This window comes from Podarcis erhardii (assembly GCF_964252035.2).
Source record: "Podarcis erhardii genome assembly, chromosome: 2".
Taxonomy (NCBI): Eukaryota; Metazoa; Chordata; class Lepidosauria; order Squamata; family Lacertidae; genus Podarcis; species Podarcis erhardii.
In genome coordinates, this window is record NC_138498.1 from 69,560,763 (window position 1) to 69,584,269 (window position 23,507).

At 48.6% G+C, this 23,507-nt stretch overlaps 1 protein-coding gene across 3 annotated transcripts in view; it reads left to right on the forward strand.

Annotated features, from left to right (window-relative positions):
• The window catches only part of UNC5A (unc-5 netrin receptor A), a 91,317-nt gene that overhangs the window by 54,683 nt on the left and 13,127 nt on the right, over positions 1–23,507 (forward strand). The window contains exons 1-7 of one of the 3 annotated variants that reach the window (XM_081850197.1): positions 16,261–16,868; positions 19,050–19,271; positions 19,716–19,859; positions 20,121–20,224; positions 20,673–20,853; positions 21,756–21,923; positions 22,676–22,840. In XM_081850197.1, the coding sequence (XP_081706323.1) occupies positions 16,844–16,868; positions 19,050–19,271; positions 19,716–19,859; positions 20,121–20,224; positions 20,673–20,853; positions 21,756–21,923; positions 22,676–22,840 (1,009 nt within the window). In that variant the 5' untranslated portion in view covers positions 16,261–16,843. Of the gene's footprint in view, positions 1–16,260; positions 16,869–19,049; positions 19,272–19,715; positions 19,860–20,120; positions 20,225–20,672; positions 20,854–21,755; positions 21,924–22,675; positions 22,841–23,507 lie in introns of those variants that run through there. The other 2 variants (XM_081850196.1, XM_081850198.1) reach the window with 2 other exon arrangements.

Below are 23,507 nucleotides of genomic sequence, written 5' to 3' on the forward strand. Positions count from 1 at the left end.
GTCCAGAGTCCCCATATCTCCCACCTGCTTCCTTAACACAAACAGTGTTCAGTCCCAGTCCTGCTTTCTCCTTTCTTCTACTTGCTTGTCTTCAGCACCCTGTGGCACCCAATGTCTGTGTTTGCCTTCCTTGTCTCTTCAAGGGCCTAGTCAGCCCCTTGGTTCTGTTTTCACTGCTTAGGGGCTCCCTGCACCTTAGCTTTCCTATATCTTTTCTTGTACCTCTTGATTCCCAGCCAAAGTGATGGCTTTCCTTTCCTTCGTAGAAAATGGATTTCAAATTGTTTAGTTCCCCGAGCAGGTAAGCAAACATTCTGAATAATCTCACCCGCTCAACCAATGAGTGCCAGGTGCTTCTCCATCACAAGTGCAATTCAGTATCGATGTGTTAGTTGAAGGGGAAATGCCATTTTCCTACAGGCAAAATGCATGCTCCGCAGTTTGGCTAGAGCAATTCTGTTTTCTGGAGCACCGCCATTCCTAACTTGTGCGGTGCATTGTTACCCCGACTTCCTCTCCCTGCCGCCTTCACCTCTGCTAACACCAGACCCATTCCTGATCTTTCTGCACCTCTTCCTAATCCCAGGTCTGTGTTCCCATATGCACAGCACTGCAGATGTTCCCCACCTTCACCCCCATCTCGCAGTCCTTCCAAATAAGGATATATGGGCAATGTTCAGTGCTGCCAATGCACCTACTACCAGCCAGCAGCAAACTGGTGGCTTGTATCTGGGCTCCCTCTTATTCTGCCTCACCTGCTTCCCTCCTTCTGCACTCTCCCCCCTTCCACCGTCAGCTTCTGCTAGCACCCTCAATCTTCTACCTCCACACCTCTAAACCTCCCATTTAGAGCTCCCTCTCAACAGGGACTGTTGCTTGCGCTACTGTGCTAGATTGTGTGCATTAGTTTTTGTGACAAAGCTGAATGCCCAATTTTAGAGGCTGCTAAATTCACTTCACCTGGTGGGATTAAAAGCGCAGGGCTCTGCAGCAGCAGCAGCCCTCTTGCATTGCCAGGTGCTCCTTCCCTGTGCCAGGCCCAAGAGGCCTTTGGCTGGGGACGGAGAAGAGAAGAAAAGGGCACATTGCACTTTATTGCCATAATGTGGCTTAATGAGGAGTAAATGGAATAAATAAAGTGGTTTCCAATAAGATGATGTTTCTGGCCGTAGGTGGCTTGCCTGGCAATAGATGAATTGGGCAGATGCACAGGATATGTTTGTGTAAGACCATAGGAGGCTGCATAATCCAGGATTACAACCAGAGTATTTGATATGTGAGTGGAGTGGCTGTCTGGCAAACTGATGTGTATATTTTAAGACACATTTTTGAGCATCTCATGTGCATCTTGCAGAGCAGTTGCATGGCAATTGCATTTTATTTCACAAGCCTTTCATTGGCATGTATACACAGTGCTGTGTTTGTCGGTGCATAGATTCTGGGTACCATTTTTTGAGTTTGCTGCAGCTAAATGGGTATGAAGGAAGGATGCAATGTGTACTTGATGTATTTTCTGAGTGTGTGCCTCCACAAGTGCATTTGCCTGCAGGTACAGCGCCATGCTTGCTGCATATGTACATTTTATGGCACATCTGCCTGACAGGCTTACGTGTGCACAGTTCCTTGCACGTGCAGACATACCTGTGCTAGTGTTTGTTGGACCCAGATGCCCCCCTGCTTGAGCTGCAGGCAGCTAGGCTAGGGAGTGGGGTGGGGGGTTGAGAGTTGTTAAATCAGTGAGTTATGAAATGCCTTTATATCCAGGACAGGGGTTTTAATTAAATTAATTGCCAGCAACGCTGTAAAAGTGCTGAGGGGTAATAACCGGAGCGTTATGGCGCCGTTTATCTTCCCCACGTAAATTAGCTGCTGCACCTTACTACTCTCGGCAGCCAGACGTGAGCAGGGTGCAATGCCTGGCAGGTTGAGTCTCTGGGAGCTGCCAAGGGCAGGGAGGGGGAGTTATCTTGCCCCAGGCTTCTCTTTCCCAGCTGCAGTAAGTGGTCTGTGCCATCGCACATCTGGCTGACACGGGGCCAGTTGTGGCGGGGTGTGTGTGTGTGTGCATGTTTGACTCAGCAAAGGCATTCTCTCCGCACCAGTCCATACTGCCCTCTTCTGGCTTGCTGGGAGGCTGCAGGGCACAGAGCATCCTTCAGGCTCTCTGTGCCAGCCTGACCGATGGGAGAAGTGGGTGAAAGGAATGCTGTTTAGACAGCACCTGTTCAGTGGCTGCTATGCCTGGGCTGGGGCTTGTAGGGCTTGGTGCAGGAGCAGGTGGAAAGGGCCTTGGGGCACTTTGCTCAGTAACAACTGAGGGGCAAGGGAGGAAAGAGGTCTCCTCAGTGTTGCAGGCAGGACAGGAGGCCAGGGACCCCAAAGGCAGGGAGCCAAGATCCAGGGGGCATGAATGAGGCTGCCAATTAGCCTAAGACTGGACTTGGTAAAAAATATGGTGGTACACCATCATTTTCAGGGCCAGTAGCTGCATTCCCTTGGGTGGGGAGTAATCTAGGGCTGCATACCAGCAGTGGGCAGAGCCAAATCCAAAAACATGCAGGGACAGCTCTTTTCTGTCTTTCCTTATCTGTCTGTCTCCTCCATTTATGTATCATCTTATGTATTCTCTCTCTCTCTCTCTCTCTCTCTACTCACACTGTTAATTTGCACCCATTTTTACATGGATAGACACAGGCTCCCCTCACCCTGCAAGCTTGGCTCCCTCCTTCTGGGACCCTCAGCTTTCACTCGCTCCCAGCCTCTCACCCATTCATTCATTCACTCATTCATTCTCCATCCATCCATCCTCTCTCCACCCTGCCTCTCACACACAGGTTCCCCCCTGCCCACCGGCGTCCAACCCTTCCAGTAGGAGGAAGAAAGTAATGTTGGGCACTTTTTTTTTGCCATAGAAAACTGTTGCTACTGAAACTCGCTAGCTTGCTGCCCCCAGATCTCAGAGGCTGGATCATTCCCAACTGCCAAGTCACCTCTAGCCTCAAATTCCACAAGGGAGGTTGATGGGGAAAGTGCAGAGCTGCTACTCTGACTGCCTTCCCTGTGGGCAAGAGGGTTTCCTCATTGCCTTGCCCTCCATTTTGGGTGTAGCAGTTCTGATACACAGATGAGAAATCTCAGGTTAAATGTGGCCCTCAGGCCTCTTTATCTGACCCTGGGGTCTCTCTGAAGCCAACAGCCTTTCCCCAAGACATGCCCTGTACAGTAGCCCTGCTTTCCACCCCCTCGGGCTGTTTTTGCCTGTCTGGTTTTGCTCTGCTAATGCCTCCTGTCTGACTGGATGGAAGACAGGCAGGCCCCATCCACTGTCAGCATGTGGCCCCCAGAAGGTTGCTCAATGAGGAATGTGGCTCCCAGATGGAAAATGATTCTTCACCCCTGTTGTAAAAGCATTATTTACAACAGAGTGTGAGGGCACCACAGGGGTGGAAGCTGAGGCAGTCTGCACTTGTGGGAGCTGGTCAGAAGGGGAAGGCCTGGGCCCTGCCCTGCCCGTGTCCCGGCCCCTCGCCTTGTCCTCCATTGTGTTCTGGGCTTGATGAAGCACTGGTGGCAGCAGGGGGCTGCGGTGGTGGGGCTGCATGCAGCTCCCTGCCATGGAAAACAAAGCCAGCGCTTGATTTGAGATGGAATTTGCCCCTTGTATATTATTCCAGCAGTTCAGAAATAATTTCCACTTACTCACAGATGATGATTCTATATTTAATCTCTCCTCTCTCGGATGAACATAAAATGCCAGTTTCTACATCTCTGCAATTTCTCACTGTTTAGTCAGCCAGCCTTTCGGTGGCAGCGAAAGAGACTTCCTTGCCTTAGCCATGATGTTTTTTTTTTCTGCTGTCAAAAGGTTTAATAAACAATTCTTACCCTCTTGGCATGCATCACTCAAATAAGCCAGAGCTTCTTATCTGCACATTTGACAGAAGGTTTTGTTGTTATATTTCCATTGTGAGTCAGACCCTCCCCCTCCAACGCTCTAACGTTTAGCTCTTCCTCCAATGGACTGGGTTCTCTGTCTTCTTTCTAGCCCACGCTAGACTAGGGGGTTGCAAGACTTTCTCTCATTCCCTCTAGCTGGAATTCTAGGGGTTGCCAGAAGGTTCTGGAAAATCTCTTACCTTTGCAGAGCCCAGGTGAGGGTGAGCTTGAGGTGACAGCTCAGTGGGATCCATGGGGCTCAGCTGTGCGGTAGGAGCTTATTTCTAGACAATGAGCTTCTATCTTTCCCTCCAAGGGAATAACTGTTGGCTGGGGGCCACAGTTATAACTGTGTGCTACTTCCAAAATCACCATCCTCTGGATTCAGTCTCACAAAGCCATCTTTTCTCCTTCTTCTTCTTCTTCTTCTTCTTCTTCTTCTTCTTTTTCAGCCAGAAGAACTGTTAGCATATGTCAGTGGATCTGCTAATTTTGACATCATTCTTGTGGGAATGTTCTGGGGTGCAGGAGAGGATATATTGACTAATTATATCCTTATCCAACTTGTACTAACAAGTTCCCAAAATATCAGCAGAGTTTATAGACATTCCCCTTTAAGTACGCAACGGTAACGCTTGCACAGGTTCGCTAGAACCTCTATAATAATTACTCTGGTAATTTCCCCTTTGTTCCCTCTTAAAATACAAGACACGACACAGTCTTTATAAAAGTATAAAAGAGTTTACTCACGTTCTGTTCACAATATGATCCCAGAAGGTAGGCAGGCTTAAAAAGGTTACATGCACTTAGAATCTATCTTGTAGCAAGATAGTACGGTCCTCTCTTGGCTGGGAGCCAAGAGGGCATGTTGCTCCTTCAGAAGATGAAGATGGCAGAGAGAGAGGCAAGAGGCAAGAGGCAAGAGAGAGAGTGGCTGCCTGCCCTGTGCTTTTATCATTACCTGCACAGGTGAGGCCACACCCACCTCTGGTCACATGCGGAGGAAGTCCGTCCCCAGGAAGTTTACCTGCTTGCTGGACAGACATCCCTCCCCATGTTCTAACATGTACACTCTAGGAATGTTGTCATTGACTGCTCCTGTGTTTACATCCCACATACCCCTTCTCAGGCAATACAACATACACAAAACATAAACAACTTTATTCAACCACCCAGAGTCCCAGCTTGACACGTAGATTCTGGAAACTCTCTCTTGGTAGGGGTTTCGTCAGGATGTCAGCAGTCATCTCTTGGGTGCTGCAGTAGGATAGTTCCACAAGTCCATCCTGGATCATCTGGCGTATGTAGTGGTATTTAACCCCAATGTGTTTTGTTCTGGCCAGGAACTTCTCACTCTGCGTCAGCTTCAGGCAACTTTGATTGTCCTCTAGCAAGCTGACAGGCCCTTTTCTCACCAACCCAAAGTCCTTTATGAGTTGATCAAGCCAGGCGATCTCTCTGCAGGCTTCTGTTGCTGCAATGTATTCTGATTCTGTGGAAGATAATGCTACACAGCTCTGTTTATAACTGCCCCATGAAACAGGTCCATCACCAAACATGAAAACATGACCACTTGTTGATTTATAATCAGCATTATCCCCAGCCCAATCCGCATCAGTATACCCAACCAACTTAGGGTCTCTGACGGCTGGTAACCTTAATTTACAATTCATGGTACCCTTCAAATATCGCACCACCCTCTTTACACCTGCCCAATCATGCTCAGTGGGAGAATTCACTTTTCTGCTAAGAATCCCCACAGCATTAGCTAAGTCAGGTCTACATGTGGTAACTAAATACAAAAGTTTACCAATCGCCGACCTGTAGTCATTGTTGTCTGGCAACTGCTTCGAATCCTCCTGATTCTTCAGGAAGTCAGTAGCCATCGGTGTAGCAACTGGATGTGCGTCTTGCATCTGCATGTGCTCAATCAGCTCGTGGATCTTCTGTCTTTGGCTGAGAAGAAATGAGCCGTCCTCTTCTCTTTCCACCTGGATCCCGAGGTAGTACTGGACATCTCCTAGCTCCTTGACCTCCACCTCTTTGCTAAGGTGTTTTACTATCTGTGTATAGTCTTTCTCACTTGCTGTGGCAATAATCAGGTCATCAACAAATGCTAAGATATATGAGAATTGTCCATTATTTGACTTACTGTACAAGCACTTGTCAGCGTCGCCTTGCTTGTACCCAAGTTGCGTCAGCATTTTATGCAACTTCTGGTTCCAGGCTCTAGCAGCCTGTTTAAGTCCATAAAGTCCTTTCTGCAGTTTGCACACTAAATGTGCCTCATGTGGTTTCACAAAACCTTTGGGCTGTTTCATATAGATTTCTTCAGAAATCTGCCCGTGTAGAAAAGCGGTAGCAATGTCTATGTGTTTCACTCTCATTTTCTTGGAGGCTGCAATGCTTAAAAGCATTCTTACGCTGCTGTACCTCACGGTTGGTGCAAAAACTTCATCATAGTCTTCACCAAAACGCTGTGAAAATCCCTGTGCTACAAGTCTAGCTTTGTAGCGCTGCACTTCTCCTTCTGACCCCTTCTTAACCTTGAAAACCCATTTACTGCCAATGGCCTTCTTACCGGGAGGCAGCTCAGTGAGTGTCCAGGTCTTGTTCTGATGCAGTGCATCCATCTCCTCCTGCGCGGCCTTCCTCCAGAGACTGGCTTCTGCAGCTGGCATCTCCTGTATCTCTTTCCAAGTGGAAGGTTCTTGTGGAAACGCCGACCCTGCAAAGTAGGACAACCGTAATGGTGGGACACCTTTGTTGGTTCTGGACGAGCGCCTGACCTCTGGTTCTGCGACCGCATCAGCTTCCTCATCCTCCTCCAACGCAGGCATGTCCCCATCTGAGTCCTCATCTTCGTCTCTGGTGCCGCCAGGGTTCTGGTCCTCTGCGTCTTCTGGTGCGTCGCCTGTAGGGGGCGCTGTAACACTTGAAGGCAGATTATTACTTTGTGGGGTCTCAAAAGGGAAATATACAAATTCTTGAGTCCTTTCTGACTCATCTGAAGAATCCACAACAGTGTTCTTAGTGTCTACCTTTCCATATTCATCAACATAAACCGCATGGTATGCATTTGTCTTACCAGTTTGTAAGTCCATAATTCTATATCCTTTGCCTCCAGAGGCGTATCCCACAAGGATACCTGCTTTTGCCCTGGAGTCAAGCTTGTGTCTGTGTTCCTTGGGCACGTGGAAGTAACATGGACTTCCAAACACACGTATGTGCGACAGATTGGGAGCTTTCCCATGCCAAAGTTCAAATGGTGTGCGCTCTGCACCTTTAGTTGGCAGTCTATTCTGCAAATAGACCGACGTGTACACTCCTTCGGCCCACAGCTTCTGTGGCAAACATGCATCCTTTAGCATGCACCTTGTCATGTCCATAATGGACCTAAACTTTCTCTCAGCTATGGCATTCTGCTGTGGTGTGTAAGGAATTGTGGTTACATGTGCAATTCCTTCCTTGGCCAGGAGAGCCTGCATTTCATTTGAGCAGTACTCACCTCCATTGTCGCTCATTAGCACAGCTGGAGCTCTCTGGAATTTGTTCTTGACCATGGCAATGTATTCCTGGAACTTGTCCACTGTCTCACTCTTCTCTTTGAGGAAATACACAACACAAAATCTTGAAAAGTCATCCAGAAATATTAAAATGTATCTATTCTTTCCCAGTGAGGGAACATTCATGGGTCCACATATGTCAGTGTGCACTATGTCAAGCACTTTGTTGCTTCTTTGTTCTGCACAACGTGGAAATGAAGGTTTTACAGCCTTCTCAGTAATACAGCTTATGCACTTTGCTGGAGCTTTGTTGCTCTGCTTTACCTGCAAACCTCTTACAAGATCTCTTTTCTGTAGATCCAGAATGACGTTGGTGTCTCTATGTCCAAGCCTTCTGTGCCACAGGTCCAGATCTGCTTCATCCTTCTGGCTGGAATGTGCCACTTTTGCAGACTGATTCTCTGAAAGATCAAGCTCATATACACCATTGATTAGCTCTGCTTGAGCAAACACTTTGCCATTTCTAGTCACTTTACATTCTCCATTTCCAAATGTGATCTGGAAACCTTTCTTGTCCAAAGTGGACACGCTGATTAAATTGCAGCTCAGCTCTGGTACATACAAAACTCTAGAGATTGTGTTCTCAATGCATTCATTGTTTATATTGCATTTCAGACTCATGGAACCTGCACCTTTTGCTTTAACAATGTTGCCATCTGCAATTTCAATTTCAGATCCTTCTTCATCATTTATCTCATTAAAATAGTCCTTTTTATATGAAAAATGTGAGCTGGCACCTGAATCAATTATCCATTTATTACGTCTATTCTCACGATTCTGGACAGTTAAATTCCTTTCTTGCAGTAGCCATGTGCATTCACATTTCCCCTTCTTTTCTCCTTTTGGCTGAAAGGGGTGGGGTTTCTTGGCTTTAGGAGCCCTGCAATTCTTTGCAATGTGTCCTTCTTTGTTACAATTGAAACAAATCACTTTCTTAGGCATCTCTTTGGACTTTGTACATTGCCTAGATGCATAACTGCTGTCCTTGCTTCTAGCATTTCTCACTGGAGATTCAGCTCTATCTCTGCATTCTTCTTTTAAATAACCAATCAAGTCTTTAAAAGTCAGACCTTGTCTATGATCCATCAAACTTACAAATGCGCTAAAGCGTGGTCCAAGTGATGATAACAAAAATGCTATCTTTGTGTCTTCATCAAAAGCTTTGGGAGTCAGATCAATTCTTTGAATAATCTCAGTAAACTTGTTGATGTGCTCTGTGAATTCCTCTTTTGAATTCATCCTCACTCTGGTTAATTTACACACCAAGTTTCTGAAGCAGTTTATGCTAGATTCTCCATACACGCGCTCTATATCTCTTAAGATTTGAGATGCATCATCTGTACTATTTATTAATGATAGCTGCTCATCGCGAAGTCCACTCAAAATTATGTGTCTAGCTTCGCTGTTCATGCGTTTCCAAGCACTTATCTTGGCTAAAGCTTCCTCAGACGATCCCGTAGGTTGAGGGTTTAAAGCTTCCAAAATGTGCTTATAATCTAAACATGCTATCAAGCGCTGCTTCCAGTGTATGAAATTGTGTTCATTCAGCACAGGCATTCCTAGCTTTGCATCACTATCAAAAGCTGCTCTAGCCATCTTAAAATCCAAAAATTTGAAAATTCTTCAAAATTTCAAAATTTCTCAAAATTTCAAAATCAAAATCTCAAAAATCTCAAAATTCAAAACAAATCTTCACTGCCTTGGGTCACTGTGAACTCTGAGGGGAGGGGGGGGGGGTTGCTTAATCCCCACTGCACAATGGAACAAAGGACCATGTGCTTACCAGGAAGTTAACTCAGAAAAATACTACTCAACTCAAAATCACAATCCAACGCAATCCTTCAAAAATACGCAGAAATATGCAATACTGGGGCCAATAACCCTTTGTGGGAATGTTCTGGGGTGCAGGAGAGGATATATTGACTAATTATATCCTTATCCAACTTGTACTAACAAGTTCCCAAAATATCAGCAGAGTTTATAGACATTCCCCTTTAAGTACGCAACGGTAACGCTTGCACAGGTTCGCTAGAACCTCTATAATAATTACTCTGGTAATTTCCCCTTTGTTCCCTCTTAAAATACAAGACACGACACAGTCTTTATAAAAGTATAAAAGAGTTTACTCACGTTCTGTTCACAATATGATCCCAGAAGGTAGGCAGGCTTAAAAAGGTTACATGCACTTAGAATCTATCTTGTAGCAAGATAGTACGGTCCTCTCTTGGCTGGGAGCCAAGAGGGCATGTTGCTCCTTCAGAAGATGAAGATGGCAGAGAGAGAGGCAAGAGGCAAGAGGCAAGAGAGAGAGTGGCTGCCTGCCCTGTGCTTTTATCATTACCTGCACAGGTGAGGCCACACCCACCTCTGGTCACATGCGGAGGAAGTCCGTCCCCAGGAAGTTTACCTGCTTGCTGGACAGACATCCCTCCCCATGTTCTAACATGTACACTCTAGGAATGTTGTCATTGACTGCTCCTGTGTTTACATCCCACAATTCTGCCATTTAGTTATGGATTTTTGAAGTCTACATAGAGGTTTGGTTTTGAAAGCAATGGAATGGAGGAAGTCCATGGTGATGGAGACAAAATGGTGGGAAAGGCAAGGGCTAATGAATCATGTTCATCTGGGCCATGCTGTTCTATCATGCAAAATGGAGATGGGGCCCATCTTTGGGGGGCTTTAGTGTGGCCTGGTCACTGATGGTGGACAAATGGGAAGTAACCATCAGTTTGTCTCAAAGCCCTTTGTTCCAAGCACCTGAAATGTACCTGGTGTTAGATCTTCAGCAGAAACTAGTTTTTACCTGGCAGTGTGTGAGTGAAGGAAGACCTGGTGGGGTCATCTTGTGTTTTAATACTGACGTTGCTTTCACTTTGGGACTGGTACTACTTGCACTATGGACTTGCTACTGCGGCCCTGTAATACCCATTCAGCCTTTACGGATTAGTAAATAAAAAATAATGATTACAACATCACAAATCTCTAGGGCTCTTTTCTTCAAAAGAAGCTGCCTATGTAAAAGCTGCCCTGAGCATTTTTAGACAAAGAATGCTGAACTAGATAGACCTCAGTCTGATATAGCAAGCTGGTTAAGAACCTGAGGACAAGTACAAATATTATATTTTTGTGGCGGCTTCCCTCTTTATAGCTGTCTTCAGATTGTTTATAGCTCTCTTCAGTCTCATCATTATGCTTGGGGTAGATTCCCATTTACATCTAGTTAGTTCCTTCTAGCAACAGTTTAGCTGCCTATTAATTTTTTTATATCCTACCTTTCCTCCAAAGAGCTTCAAGTGACATATTTGGTTCTCTTCCCCTCCACTGCCTTCCCCTGAGGCTAAGCTGAGCAAGAGCGTCTGGCCTAAGATTACCCTGCGAGCTTCCTGGCAAATGAGGATGTGAGCCAGGTTCTGCCCAGTCCTAGCCCAACCTTTTAGCCCAGGGGTACTGGGAGGAGATATAGGTATCTCCCCAACCCCTCTCTGGCCAAGTTGGACAGACGGGAAGAATCACCCATCAGTGATGGCAGGTAACCTTTTTTGCCTACAGGGGTCTTCAGAAGTCCCCATCAAAGCACTCTCTCAAGCTGCACTTTGAAAGAGCTTCAGGACATCTGACAACCAGCTGATTGTTGAGTCTCCAGAAGCTGTTTTTGAAGGGACGGGCACTTTGAAACGGACTTCTGAAGAACTGAGAAGTCAATCTAGTCTAGCACATATTTTGGTGTGGCAGCCCCAAGGAATAGCCACATGATCATTAAGGGGATCCAACAAATGCCAGAAGTAATGCCTGCAAGGTATGCAAGAGCTGTAGGTGTCTTGGGGGGCATGGGGGATGTCATATGAAGGCATATAGTGAATGTGTGCGCATTCTGAAATTTGCAGCTGAAAACAGGACATAAAAGAAATGAAAGCACAATAGTTGTGTCTGTGAAGGATGCACTGGTTTATTTTTCACCTTCCTTCCATTCCATGATGGAAACCAAGGTGGCATACTTTGGGTTCCCAAGAGGAGTCTCCCTTCCAGGCCCTGATCAAAGCCAGAACTGCTTAGCTGCAGCAAGGTGCTCACTTCATGTGCTGAGTCTGAGAGGTGCTTGGGGTGGAGCATGAAGGGAGCTCAGGAAGTCGTGAGACAGGCAAGTGAGTCCAGGGATATTTGCATTGCACATGTGAAATGTCTGGCAAGGAGAACCTGTAGGAAGCATGTAGGTGGATCGAAAATCTTGGAAGCCTGACAGGAGTGTGAGGGAAATCACTCTACTGTCAGGCTTCCAATCCCTTCCGGCACAAGTGGGCATTCTGGCATGAGGGGTGCATGTGGGAAGCCCACAGACGAGGACTGGATATGTGGGGGGCTTTGTGGGAGGCAAACGGGTGGGTGTGGAGCATGTGGGGAAGGGGTATATGTGGGGAGCAGGTGGAAAGTGTGCAGGTGGGCGGGGAGCAGGCGGGGAGCAGTCTCGGCGTTAATTCCCCTGCATTCCATTCTGTTTAATTGCTTATTAAATTCTAAGCAGCCAATTATCAGCAGCAATTACAGCTCCGCGCAGTGACACAATCGCCGCTTTAGCATTTGTTAATCAAATGCTTATTTAGGAGTCCGCTTTATTAGCTGTTGTTGGAAGGAGAGCCCAGTCCCTGAGGCTGGAGGAAGGGAGCTTCAGGGTTCCCCCCCTCCCCACATTCTCTTGCCTTCCATGATGCGCCTTGACTCTTCTCTCCCTTGGGGTTTCAAATGCCTCTTCTCCTGAGATGCGCCAGATAGGCAGGCCAATCATCCAGAGTGTGTAGAAACCAAAGCAGCCGCCGCCATTTGGTGCTTCTCCATGAAGGCATCGGTTCAGGACATTGGGAATGAAGTGTTCATGCACCCATCACTGGGGACCGTGACTCAGTGGCAGAGCCCATGTTTTGTACATAGAAGATCCCAGTTTCAATCCAGGTGGAAGAATCTGCCATGCAACAGACTGAAGCAAGGCTGATTCTGGAGGCCAAGCAGGGAGTGGGAGGAATAAATGCGGCAGGAATTTAATGTCTGTGTAGCACGACTTTTTAAAAGTGATGGCTAGGGCATCCTTTGGCATCTGCTTCAGCTAAAGTCTTGGTCGAGTGGTGAAGATCCGGTAGCAGGTGATGGGGAAAGCCATTCCTTGGAAAGCTGATGCCAGTCAATGATCAAAGAGTCTGACCTGGTATAATTCAGTTTCCTATGATCTGGAGTAACGCACATGTGAAACTCTGCTTTATACAGCCGGAAGAAAGGGCCTCAGGGATCCTGACAGAAAACAACAACCCCTGCCCCCAGTCTAGCCAATGGCGTTATTGAACATTCACTTTGAGTGCTGTAGCTGCATTGCCTTGGGGAAGGGCGCTCCCTCATTTCAGCCACATCCAGGTAGCCATAGCCAATCAGGGACAAGGAGATTGTCCCCAGTCAAGAGGCAGGAGGATGAGATAGGCAGCTACTGGCAACTAATTGGCTCCCTTTTTGCAATAACGGTACATGTTTTATGCATCTGGGCATGAAAAGAACCATTCCAGATATGAACAGAGAGATGGGCGAAATGTGCAAAGAGATCGTCTTGTGATGTAGAAATTGAGTGCATGATTTGATGGTACGTCTGTTCCAGGTCAGCACTGAAACGTGTGTGTGTGCCCGTGTGATCAGAGTGATTAAATAGACTCTCACATGAACAAAATGTCAATGTAGGGCCTCTTAAGGGCAAGTGAAGGAAGGATGTCACTTCTTTTAAACATGCAGGAAATTTCAGTTCAATAAACAAAACTACTGCTATGTATAATTAGAGGGGGAAATGTATTTCTCTTCACTTTGGGCTTGTCTACCAAGTAATAATCCCTAGGACAGCAACACCCTACAGCCAACGTGGCTTTGGAGGGGGAATTCAAGTCTCATCCATGCTAAAGACTCAAATTGTAGGAATGCATTGGCACTGATATTAGCTGTGCACTACCATTTTTTGTGATTACAGTGGTACCTTGGTTCTCAAACTTAATCCGTTCTGGGAGTCCGTTCGACTCCTGAAACTGTTTGAAAACCAAGGCACGGCTTCTGATTGGCTGCAGGAGCTTCCTACACTCAAGCAGAAGCCGCGACAGACGTTCAGTTTCTGAAAAGTGTTCACAAACCGAAACACTTACTTCCAAGTTTGCAGTGTTCGGGAGCCAATTTTTTCGACAACTAAACCATTTGAAAACCAAGGTACCACTGTACTATTAGCACTAGGTCAGGGGTGCCCAAACTTTTTTCAAAGAGAGCCAGATTTGATGAAGTGAACATGCGTGAGGGCCGACTGAAGTTGTTGAGCTTTTTAAAGATTTAACCCCAGAGTTGTTGAGCTTCTTTTACAATTTTACCCCAAAGTTGTTGAGTTTTTTGGGATTTTACCCCAAGACATATACTGCCACAGGGGCCAGATTAAATCGACCGGCGGGCCAAATTAGGCCCCTGAAATGGACATGCCTGTACTAGGTGGAAAGGCATAGCTATGGAGGTTTTACCCTGAAATGCTAGCTTTGGATACAGACTGGAAGAATTTATTTATAAAACTTATACCCCACCATAGGAAATCAAGTCAGCTAATGAAATCAAGCAAACAAATATCATATACACCCTCATTCAAAACAGCAAGAATAATAAACCCCGTGTTAATATAATGAGCCAAAAATAATGACTGTCATTATGTGACCGATGAATAACATAGAATAAAAAAAATATTCTGGGAACAGCAGTCAAACTGCAAGTAGCAATATCAATTAAATCGCATAGTATTTATGAAGATCCAAGTTTCACCAACTGCTGAAAACATTATTATAGCACCTTGGGGGCCTTGGCAGAGAGGTAGTAAATAATTGCAAAAAAACACAAACAAATAAGAGTGCCAGGGCCCGACTGATCTCAGCTGGCAGGGCGTTCTGCAGGGTGAGTGTCACTGAAGAAAAAGCCCCATGTGCAGCAGCTAAGCTGTTTGCTTCACAGAGTCAATGAATCTGGAGCAGTGTGTCAGGTGATGACCAGAGCATGCAGGGAGAACCATATGGAAGGAGGTTGGTCCTTCCGAAAAAAACATATTGAAGGTTCTTTTTAATCAGCTTTGCTGCAGGGAGAAAGGAGTTAGTATGCTGATGTGGCTGTGCAGTGCATGTGCACTTTGCAGGTTTTCATTCAGAGATGAAGACTGTGAAACTATCCACACCCCAAGAGGGGGTGCAGCAATTGAGCCAGCATCGTTCCTGTTCCACTACTCCCTTTGCACCTCCCTCTCTTCTGCTTAGTGGTGGTTCGGGGGGGGGGGGAGGCAGAAAGATTCCTGCTTCCATGTCAATAGGAAAGGAGGCTGCATCTCTCAGCCCCACCAATTAATGTTAATCTTCAATTAAAGCTTTTGTTTATTGATCAATTGATCATATTGATTTAAGCTTGCAGAACTAGATAGTGTATTGGACTGAGAGGCCTGAGGTGTGTTAGGGTCCCTCTCAGCTGCAGATTCTCTCGTTTGCCTCAGTTCATGATCTGTCCAATGGAAATTTAAAAAATGACTACCTCACAAGGTTCTTGGATGCCTAATGACCAAAAAGATTCTTGTTAGTTTTGCTTATTATGGATTTATCCCACCCTTTTCAACCAGGAATTCAGGGTGTCATATGCAGGTTCTCACAACAACCCTGTGAGGTACATTAGGCCGAGAGATAACAACTTGTCCAGGTCAACCAGTAAGCTTAGTGTCTACATAGGGATTTGAACCTGGGCGTCTCTGGTCTAAAGGTCAAAGAAGATGTGGTAGCAGAAAGACTTTGATCAGATTTCTAGCGGTCCCATCCCCCCCCCTTAAGGGGGATTGATTCTGAAAAGATGATCATCTCTTGGAATTACTACTCTCCTTATGGGGCAAAACATACAAACGTAACATATGGTGATCAGGTGTATGTGCACAGAATTGGGAATATTATTGCTTTATTATTTTGTTGACTAATGCCAAATGGTCTTTAGGTGACTCACAACAATTCTAAAGCTTGCAAAATTTTAGAACTACAAAGATAAAGCAACATTATAACATTTCACCCACCCCACCCCAAAACCAACAGCTCAGATTTGAAATAATTACAGCACAGGAACTGGCACATCACATGCCTGCGAAAAGAGCAGTGTGGGAGCACAATGCACTGAAACTGCTCCTATCCCATGTGGTGTGTGGATGATAGGTAGCAAAGGGTAGGTCCATTCAGGCTTGGGAACTACCTGCATATTACAAATAATCTCTAGCATAGAGACACTAGGAAGCTTAGGAGGTGGTGGTGGTGGTGGTAGTTGTTGATCAGATACATTCAATGTGCATTTAAAGCACACAAGTCCCCCATGAGAATCCTGGGAACCATAGTTTGCTTGTTTGCAACGTTTTAAAATAATTATTTCATTTTATAATGTATATAAAACAAGAGAGAGCAGTTATAACAACAGACGGAAATTAAAAGATGAAAGACAAACCTATAAAAGAGGCAAGTAGAAGGTGACCAGTTGCACCTGGGTTAAAATCACGAAGTCCAAGTAAAGACGATCTTGAATCATAGTTTGTTAAGGTTGCTTAGAACGGTAGCTCGGTGAGGAGGGAAACTACCGTCCTTAGGCTTCTTTGGGGGAAGTCAGGTGCTGTAAATGTGCACTGGGTGTGCTTTAAATGTACAGCAACGGGTGGGCCGGGAAGATGAGTAAGGGGAGCAGTCAGGTGCCGAGGAGGACAGGACACTCCAGTGCCCGTCTTCAGTGGTGGTGTTGTACAGTACAAGACGGCACTTGGGCGGCTGCAGCTTATCTCATCATTGTAATGCTGCAGGAGTGAAAATCCCCTCTTGTTGCGCGCAACCCTGAGAGGTGCGGGAGCCTGCGCTGCGCTAAACCGGCCCTTCCTGCTGAGGAGGAAGGGAGCAGCAGCAGCAACAATGGCAGAGCTTCCGAGGGGGCTGTTGAAAAGGGATGCAGAAGGAGCGGCGGGGCAGGCGAGAAGAAGCGCCCGCTGCGAGGAAGGAGGCCTGTCCTATTGCGGCTAGAGAAGCGGCCACGCGAAGTCCCCGCGTGTTTTGCTCAGGCTCGCCGCAATCCTGCTCCCGCCAAAGGAGCAGCGCGGGGCCTCCCTTTCGCCGCGGCCGGTTTGCCTCGGCGAGCAGGCCTTCGCCGGCCTCCCCGCACGGGCCGCGGGGCCGGAGCTGGCGGCCTCGGGGTTGCCTGCGGTGGCGCTGCTCTTGCGGAGAGAGGCGCCTGGAGGCCCGGCGAAAGCGCGGCTGGGAGGCGGAGGGGAGGGAGCGGGATCAGCTCAGCGTGGCATGACGAGACGAGGCCCCCGGAGAAGTGAGCTATGTCCCTTATTGGTCACACTACATTTCTTTTTCATTAGCAGTTAAATGCAGACATGAGGGATCGGCGCAGGTTCACTGGGCGCGCGCCGTGCGGCATTTCCGGCCGTGATGGATTAGCCCCAGTGGAGGCGGCGGGGACGAGGGCGGGAGGGGGGAAAGCCTGCTGTCAGCAGCCCCAGCTCTGGACGCCTGTCATGGGGGGAGGTTGGGGGGGGGACACCGTGACACACGTCTCGGCAAATAGGAAGGACAGGGAGAAGAACCAGGGCCTCGCATTAGGGTCCAGGGATGAGGGCACAGTGGCGGATGAGGTGGGGCAGGCTGGGCGGGGAGTAAGTTGGTTATGTATATCATAGGCAAGTGTACCTATTGGCATTTCCTCCTTGTGTCTGCTAGTTGCCGGCACATTCTCCCCATGTATGTGTTTGGCTGCTGAGCACTACTGGCTTTTTTGTTTTGTGAATGAGTCTGGAACCGTCCTCAGCATACACTTGTGCTTCAGAAATTCTGGAATTGTAGCGTCCAGGCACGTGGGCGAAGCAGAAGAAAATGTGGCGCTTTAAGCATTTGCATATACATTTTAGATGATAGGGCAATTGACATTTTGAAGTGAAAGATTCCAGAATCCTTAAGTGTCAGACAAACTGTGTGCTGACCCCCACACTGAAGTGGATTGTAATCTCTATGTTAGCATTTATGTATTCTTTTTTTTAAAAAAAGTGTTATCAGCATCTAGCCCACCCCATTCCCAGGACAGCCAGCAATGTGCTATTTTACTGCAAAATTGCATCGCTTTAACCTCATTTGTGCTATCCCAGCTCAACACAGGCCAGTGACAAATGGGAAGCAGTGCAAACATTGCGAAGATTTTTACCTAACACATATTGGAAGATATGTGGGTTGACTCTAGTGAGACAGAAGGCAGAGGGTTCTAGCTCTCCATATCTGGAGCAATGTGAGTTACATCTAATAGCTGGTTTTATCTGAGCTGATCATCTGATTGAGCTTCCTGTTCCTCAGGTGTAGGAAGCTGAATTTAAGGCATAAAGGAGGGAATTTAAACCTGAGCACTGTTCCTATCCATACATCACAGGCTGCCCACTTGTCCCAGTAAGAAGCTAAAAGGGTATCTTTAGACTTAAGTTTGAAGAAGGAACCCCAAGTTCATCCAGGAACATTATTAACAAAGCAATGAGATGGGATGGGGGTGTGTGATTGTAGGTTAAAGCCAAAGGGCATTGCCAGTATTTTGCTTGGGAAAGTACACACAGGCAAGTATCACAATTGTTAGTAGCATCAGGCACAACCAAAAGTTATTCCATATTGTGAACAGTCAGGAAGTAAAACAAACCTACACACATTCAATGAGCATCTGCTTCACATGCAGAAGGCTGTGGGTTCAGTCGCGGGCATCTCTACCTAGGGGTGGGAGAGTACAGGCAGTTTTGAACTAGATGACCCAGTGGTCAGACTCCGTATAAGGCAGCTGCCGACTACCGCACCATCTGTAAGTGTGCATTCCTGTTGAAGGCAGTATCTAAAACTATCGCCTCTGATTATCCCTGTTAATACACAAGCGTGGGATGATGTATCATGTGGCATTGTAATGCTCTTAATTTACTCCTCTGAAAGTGTTTTCTGACATCTCCCACCAGCCTCCTAAAATCTTAAAAGAGTTACTGGTAAATGTCAAATGATGGTGAGTTTTTGACACTTGCCGGAGCATACTTAATAAAGAGGAAGTACCTCGGGGGGCTTTCTGTTGGCCCCAGTGGTGTTTGGTTGGATGCAGCAGGACTGAGAACATGGCCATCTGAGTTGGCTGTGGGGACAGCAGCATGGCTGAGAGCTCTTGCTGCAGTTGCTTTCATTAATGTTACAGACCAATTAACTGTGTAATTAGCCGAGATCCCCAAAGAGCTGCTGCTGCTGCTCTGATTACAGTGAAGGAGAGTTGAAGCCTTGCCCTTTAACTGAAGAAGTTTGATCTTAGAGGACTGCGGGGTTTGGTGGCCAGCAGAGCAAAGGCGTTTTGCATGTACTGATTTAACCTTGAGGTTTGGCATGAAATCCACCTACGCAAGGCCCATGGTGGAAACCTGACTCTTCATGGCCTCTGTGAACGTTGTGGTTGCTAGTGTGCCAGTTTCTAGCCCCTCTCCTCTCTGCCCAGGTGCCCAGCAGAGTGCCACAGTGCCCATCCCTGTGCCTGGCTCTTCCTCTGACCTGCTCCCTCACTTCCTGCTGGAACCGGAGGATGTTTACATTGTCAAGAACAAACCGGTGACACTGGCCTGCAAGGCCACGCCTGCCACTCAGATCTACTTCAAGTGCAATGGCGAGTGGGTGCACCAGGGCGACCACATCATACAGCGCAGCATGAACAAAACCACGGGTGAGTGCTGGAGGGGTGGGGCATCAAAGGGCAGCAGAGGAGTCTTGTTTTGATGGCTGCAGGGCCGATGCTCAGCTCCTGTCCCACTGCTGACCTGGAGTTAGGAGGTCTCATATTTATACTGTTAGCATAGCTTTTGTGCTTCTTTGGCTGCTGTGTTCTCCTGAGATTTCACTATTACATTTTGAAGTTTTTTAGAGATTTCTCACATGCTTCTGAGCATATATTTGCAACAATCAGAGCCAGAGACATGTTTGGGTCCCCCCCCCCACTTTTCTCATGATACTTGAGGTTCTCTGGAAACTGAACACAGCAGCATTCTGCACACTTACTGCACTTCCACAGAATTGTGACACCCATTCATGTAGCGCTCCTCCACCCACTGATCTCTCCCCCCTTCCCTGCTTTCCACCCTTGCCTCTTTGCCCCTTGGTGTTTTGGCAGGCCTGCCCCTCATGGAAGTGCGGATCGACATCTCGCGGCAACAGGTGGAGAAGATCTTTGGCTTGGAAGAGTACTGGTGCCAGTGTGTCGCCTGGAGCACGTCTGGCACCACCAAGAGTCAAAAGGCCTACGTGCGCATTGCTTGTGAGTGGCGCCCTGCTTACCCTCCTGTCTGCTCAGGGGACCCCTCTAGGACTTCAAACCACCCATCTTCCCTCTCCTAGTGCCTCATTGTCATTCCCCCCACCTACAGCTGAAAATCAGAGCCTGTTCTTTCATGTCTGAATCGACTACGATCAATTGGCTGCTCATGTTGGCAGGGAGCAGACAAGGCTGTGGCCTAGTATGACCTGGGGGGGTCTTCGATGTCATCTTGACACCACTCTAAGCCTCTCTTCTTTCTAGATCTGCGAAAGAATTTCGAGCAGGAGCCCCTGGCCAAAGAGGTCTCCATTGAGCAGGGAATTGTGCTGCCTTGCCGCCCTCCAGAGGGGATCCCACCAGCTGAAGTGAGTACTGGCCCTGCATGCTTAATCCTGGGCAGTACTGAGGGGGCCATTGGGGAGAACGGTTGAGGAAGCCCACCAGTAGCACAAAACCAAACCAAACCACTTCATAGGGACCACCCGACGTTGGAACCCGCATCTCCCCAGCGTTGGCTTTGCCACCCTGCAGTTCCTGCAGACGATCTAGGTTGGGTTCGTTGTAGCCCATTTGCCCTCACCCTCATTGCAGCCACTTGATTGACGCCGGCTGTCTCTCTGCAGAGCTCATTAACGCACATTTCGGAGCCTCCCTGGGCTGCCCTGGTGCTGAGTGGCCTGTCAATCTCTGTCCCTCACTAGGTCAGTGCCAGAATGTGTTTTCTTCTGAGACACGTTGCAGTCGCAGTGTCCTTAAAGGCTACGCGGCCTGACCCAATCCTCCTGCCCTATGTGTGGCTTGTGTCTCCCCAAGGTCGAGTGGCTGCACAACGAAGACCTCGTGGACCCAGCACTGGACCCCAACTTCTACATCACGCTGGAGCACAGCCTGGTGCTGAAACAGGCCCGCCTGGTGGACACAGGCAACTATACCTGCGTGGCCAAAAACATTGTGGCCCGTCGCCGCAGTTCCCCTGCTGCTGTCACTGTCTATGGTAGGGCCCCACCAGGCGATGGGATAGGTGGTCCTCAGGGAAAGGGGACCAATGGGCGACCAGCAGGTCTCTCCATAAGTCTTCAGGGTTGGGGGCAAGGGCAGGAATCTGGTTTCTTTGGAGGCTTGATTGTAGCTCAAAGGGGAAGATGAAGCAGTGACAGGGCCGGCTCTACCATTAGGCAGAGTGAGGGAGCCATCTCAGGTGGCAGATGCTGGTGCAGAGGTGGGGAGTGGCAGCCTGGTGTTAGGGAACAAAGCTGGGTGTGCCTCTAAGATCACTTGCTGCCCTCAGACGGGGTGGGAGATGCTAGCCCACTGCCAGCACTGAAGGAAGATTTGAACTGCCGGAGCCAGCCAGCTTTCATAAAAGGAAACGGGAAGAATTGTGTGGAGGTCAGCTTGTCCTTCCCTTTGGGCAGCACTGTTTCTTGGGCTGGGCCAACTGTTTTGGGGTGTGATGAAGAGGGGACTTTGCTAAGTACATGCACCTCAAAATGGAGGAAAAACCCATCCTGGAGGGAGAGAGGGGGTGGATGGGGGAGCCAGGCTGTGTCAACGTGATGTCGAGAAAGCGATGCTCCTGCAGAATCTCACAGGAGAAAGCGGCATGACCCCCCACCCCACCCCCTCCTCCAAGTGTCCGCCCCTCTGCTTGTGACTCCTCCTGCATCCCCCCATGTTTTCCTGTGTATTCTCCCCAAGCTGTACACACATACCAAAAGCAAGAGGGAAGCTGGCACCCCAGAGCCGGCCGTTTTGGCCCAGGAGAACCCTGGAAGCGCTCGGCTCCTTCTCTGGGCCCAGACAGAGAACCCCACCTCCCTCCCTGCTGCCAACGACTGGCCCTCCCAGGGCGCACCGTTGTTGGGAGCTCTAGCTGATGCTGTCCCTTCCCCCCAGTGAATGGCGGCTGGTCGACGTGGACGGACTGGTCAGCCTGCAGCACCAGCTGTGGACGGGGCTGGCAGAAGCGGAGCCGGAGCTGCACCAACCCAACACCACTCAACGGGGGGGCCTTCTGTGAGGGCCAGAATGTGCAGAAAAGTTCTTGCGCCACCCTGTGCCCAGGTACTGCCCTGCCACTGCTGCGCACCTGCTCCAGCGGCTCTGTTTTGCTGTACTCACTCGCACCCTTGGCCCCCGCCCCACCACCCACAGCAGCGGGGAAAGACTCAAAATCTAACACATATGAAGCCCAGAGCAGGCTGAGCCACACACATCTCCCACTCTCAGTCCACTCCAAGCCCCCCTTTTTCTGTTTCAGCCCAGAGTTCGCTGCTCACACAGCTTTGCCTATGCAGTATCCCACCACTGTTTGGTTGCCACTTCCTTTCCCCAAAGTGACCTCGAGCCCAGAATGGTGCTGCATGTTCCTGGGACTTGTTTTTTCAGTGCCTTCAGCTCTGTTTAAGCTACTGGTCCCAAGAGAGCAGCTGGCCTTTGCCTCGCCTTCCCCTCTTTGCTCTACCTGTCTTCCCCAACCCATCCATGTGTCTGTGTTTGTCCCTTCCCATCTCTGAGCCCCTTCCAAGGCGTGTTACAAGTATGGGAGGGCCCCCCTTGTCCCATTAGGAGTGGCTTCTGCGGTGGCCAGTAATGGGTCAGCCCTGAGCTACTTCAGCCCGGTCCCTCCTCTCTGTAGCTGACATCGACCAACAGCGTCCTCTCGACCCACCAAGCTGCTGCAAGCATCTGGCAAGTGAGATATCTGCTTGGGCTTGGAGGGGTGGGGAGGTAGAATTTATGCTGAGAATGAGAAACCATTTGAGATTTGGGGTTTTGGTCCCTAAGCCGCTGTACTGCCTCCTCCTGTCTGGCAGTGCCTGGCGGTTGGTCAACCTGGAGCATGTGGTCGGTGTGTGGTGCAGACTGTACACACTGGCGAAGCCGTGAGTGCTCGGATCCGGCACCCCGGAATGGTGGGGATGAGTGCCAGGGGCCTGAACTGGAGACCCGCAACTGCACTAGCGAGTTATGCACTCATGGTGAGTTCCTGCTGCTTTTGGGGAAATATAAGACTCATGCTGTGGGTGGAGATGGAGGGGAGAGGTGCAGGTGGTTGCATGAATTTGATGAGCATCTTCTGGCACAGGTGTGCCTCTCCAGGGTGGCTGTGGACATAGGCAACTGGTGCTGCCTCCTGTTGCGTAGCTTTTTTTGAGCGACCTTCCGTTGCAGGCTGATTGAGATGTAAGGGCATTGAGGCCTGTCAGTTCTGGTCTGCCTATCTGTCCACGTAGGAACTAGCAGCCGTCTGCCCAGCACAGATGGAATCTCTGCTGCCTGATTTAGCGTTGCCTCATAGCCACAGGCTAGAAGGCAGAAACCCACCTTGTCAGCGGCACCCCCTGGCCCATGCGTCCCCCTGAGGTTCCGTCCCTTAATGAGGAGGCCCCAGAGCTCTCTCCTGAAAGATCACAACTGGTGCGCACTGGCCCAGCAAGCAGGCTGTGTGCCACCCCCCACCCCAAGGCAGGAGAGCTCTGCGCTGGCCCTGCCAGGGTGGAAGAGTGAGTGACAGGCCCCATCCTGGCTCATTAACTGTTCTAGCTTGTTAGGCCTCCTAGGGTTTTTTTCTTCCTTTTACATCAAATTAAGCATTCTCACAGCTGAAATGAAGCAATGGCCCCCTGCCCTCCCCAGGGGGACTCA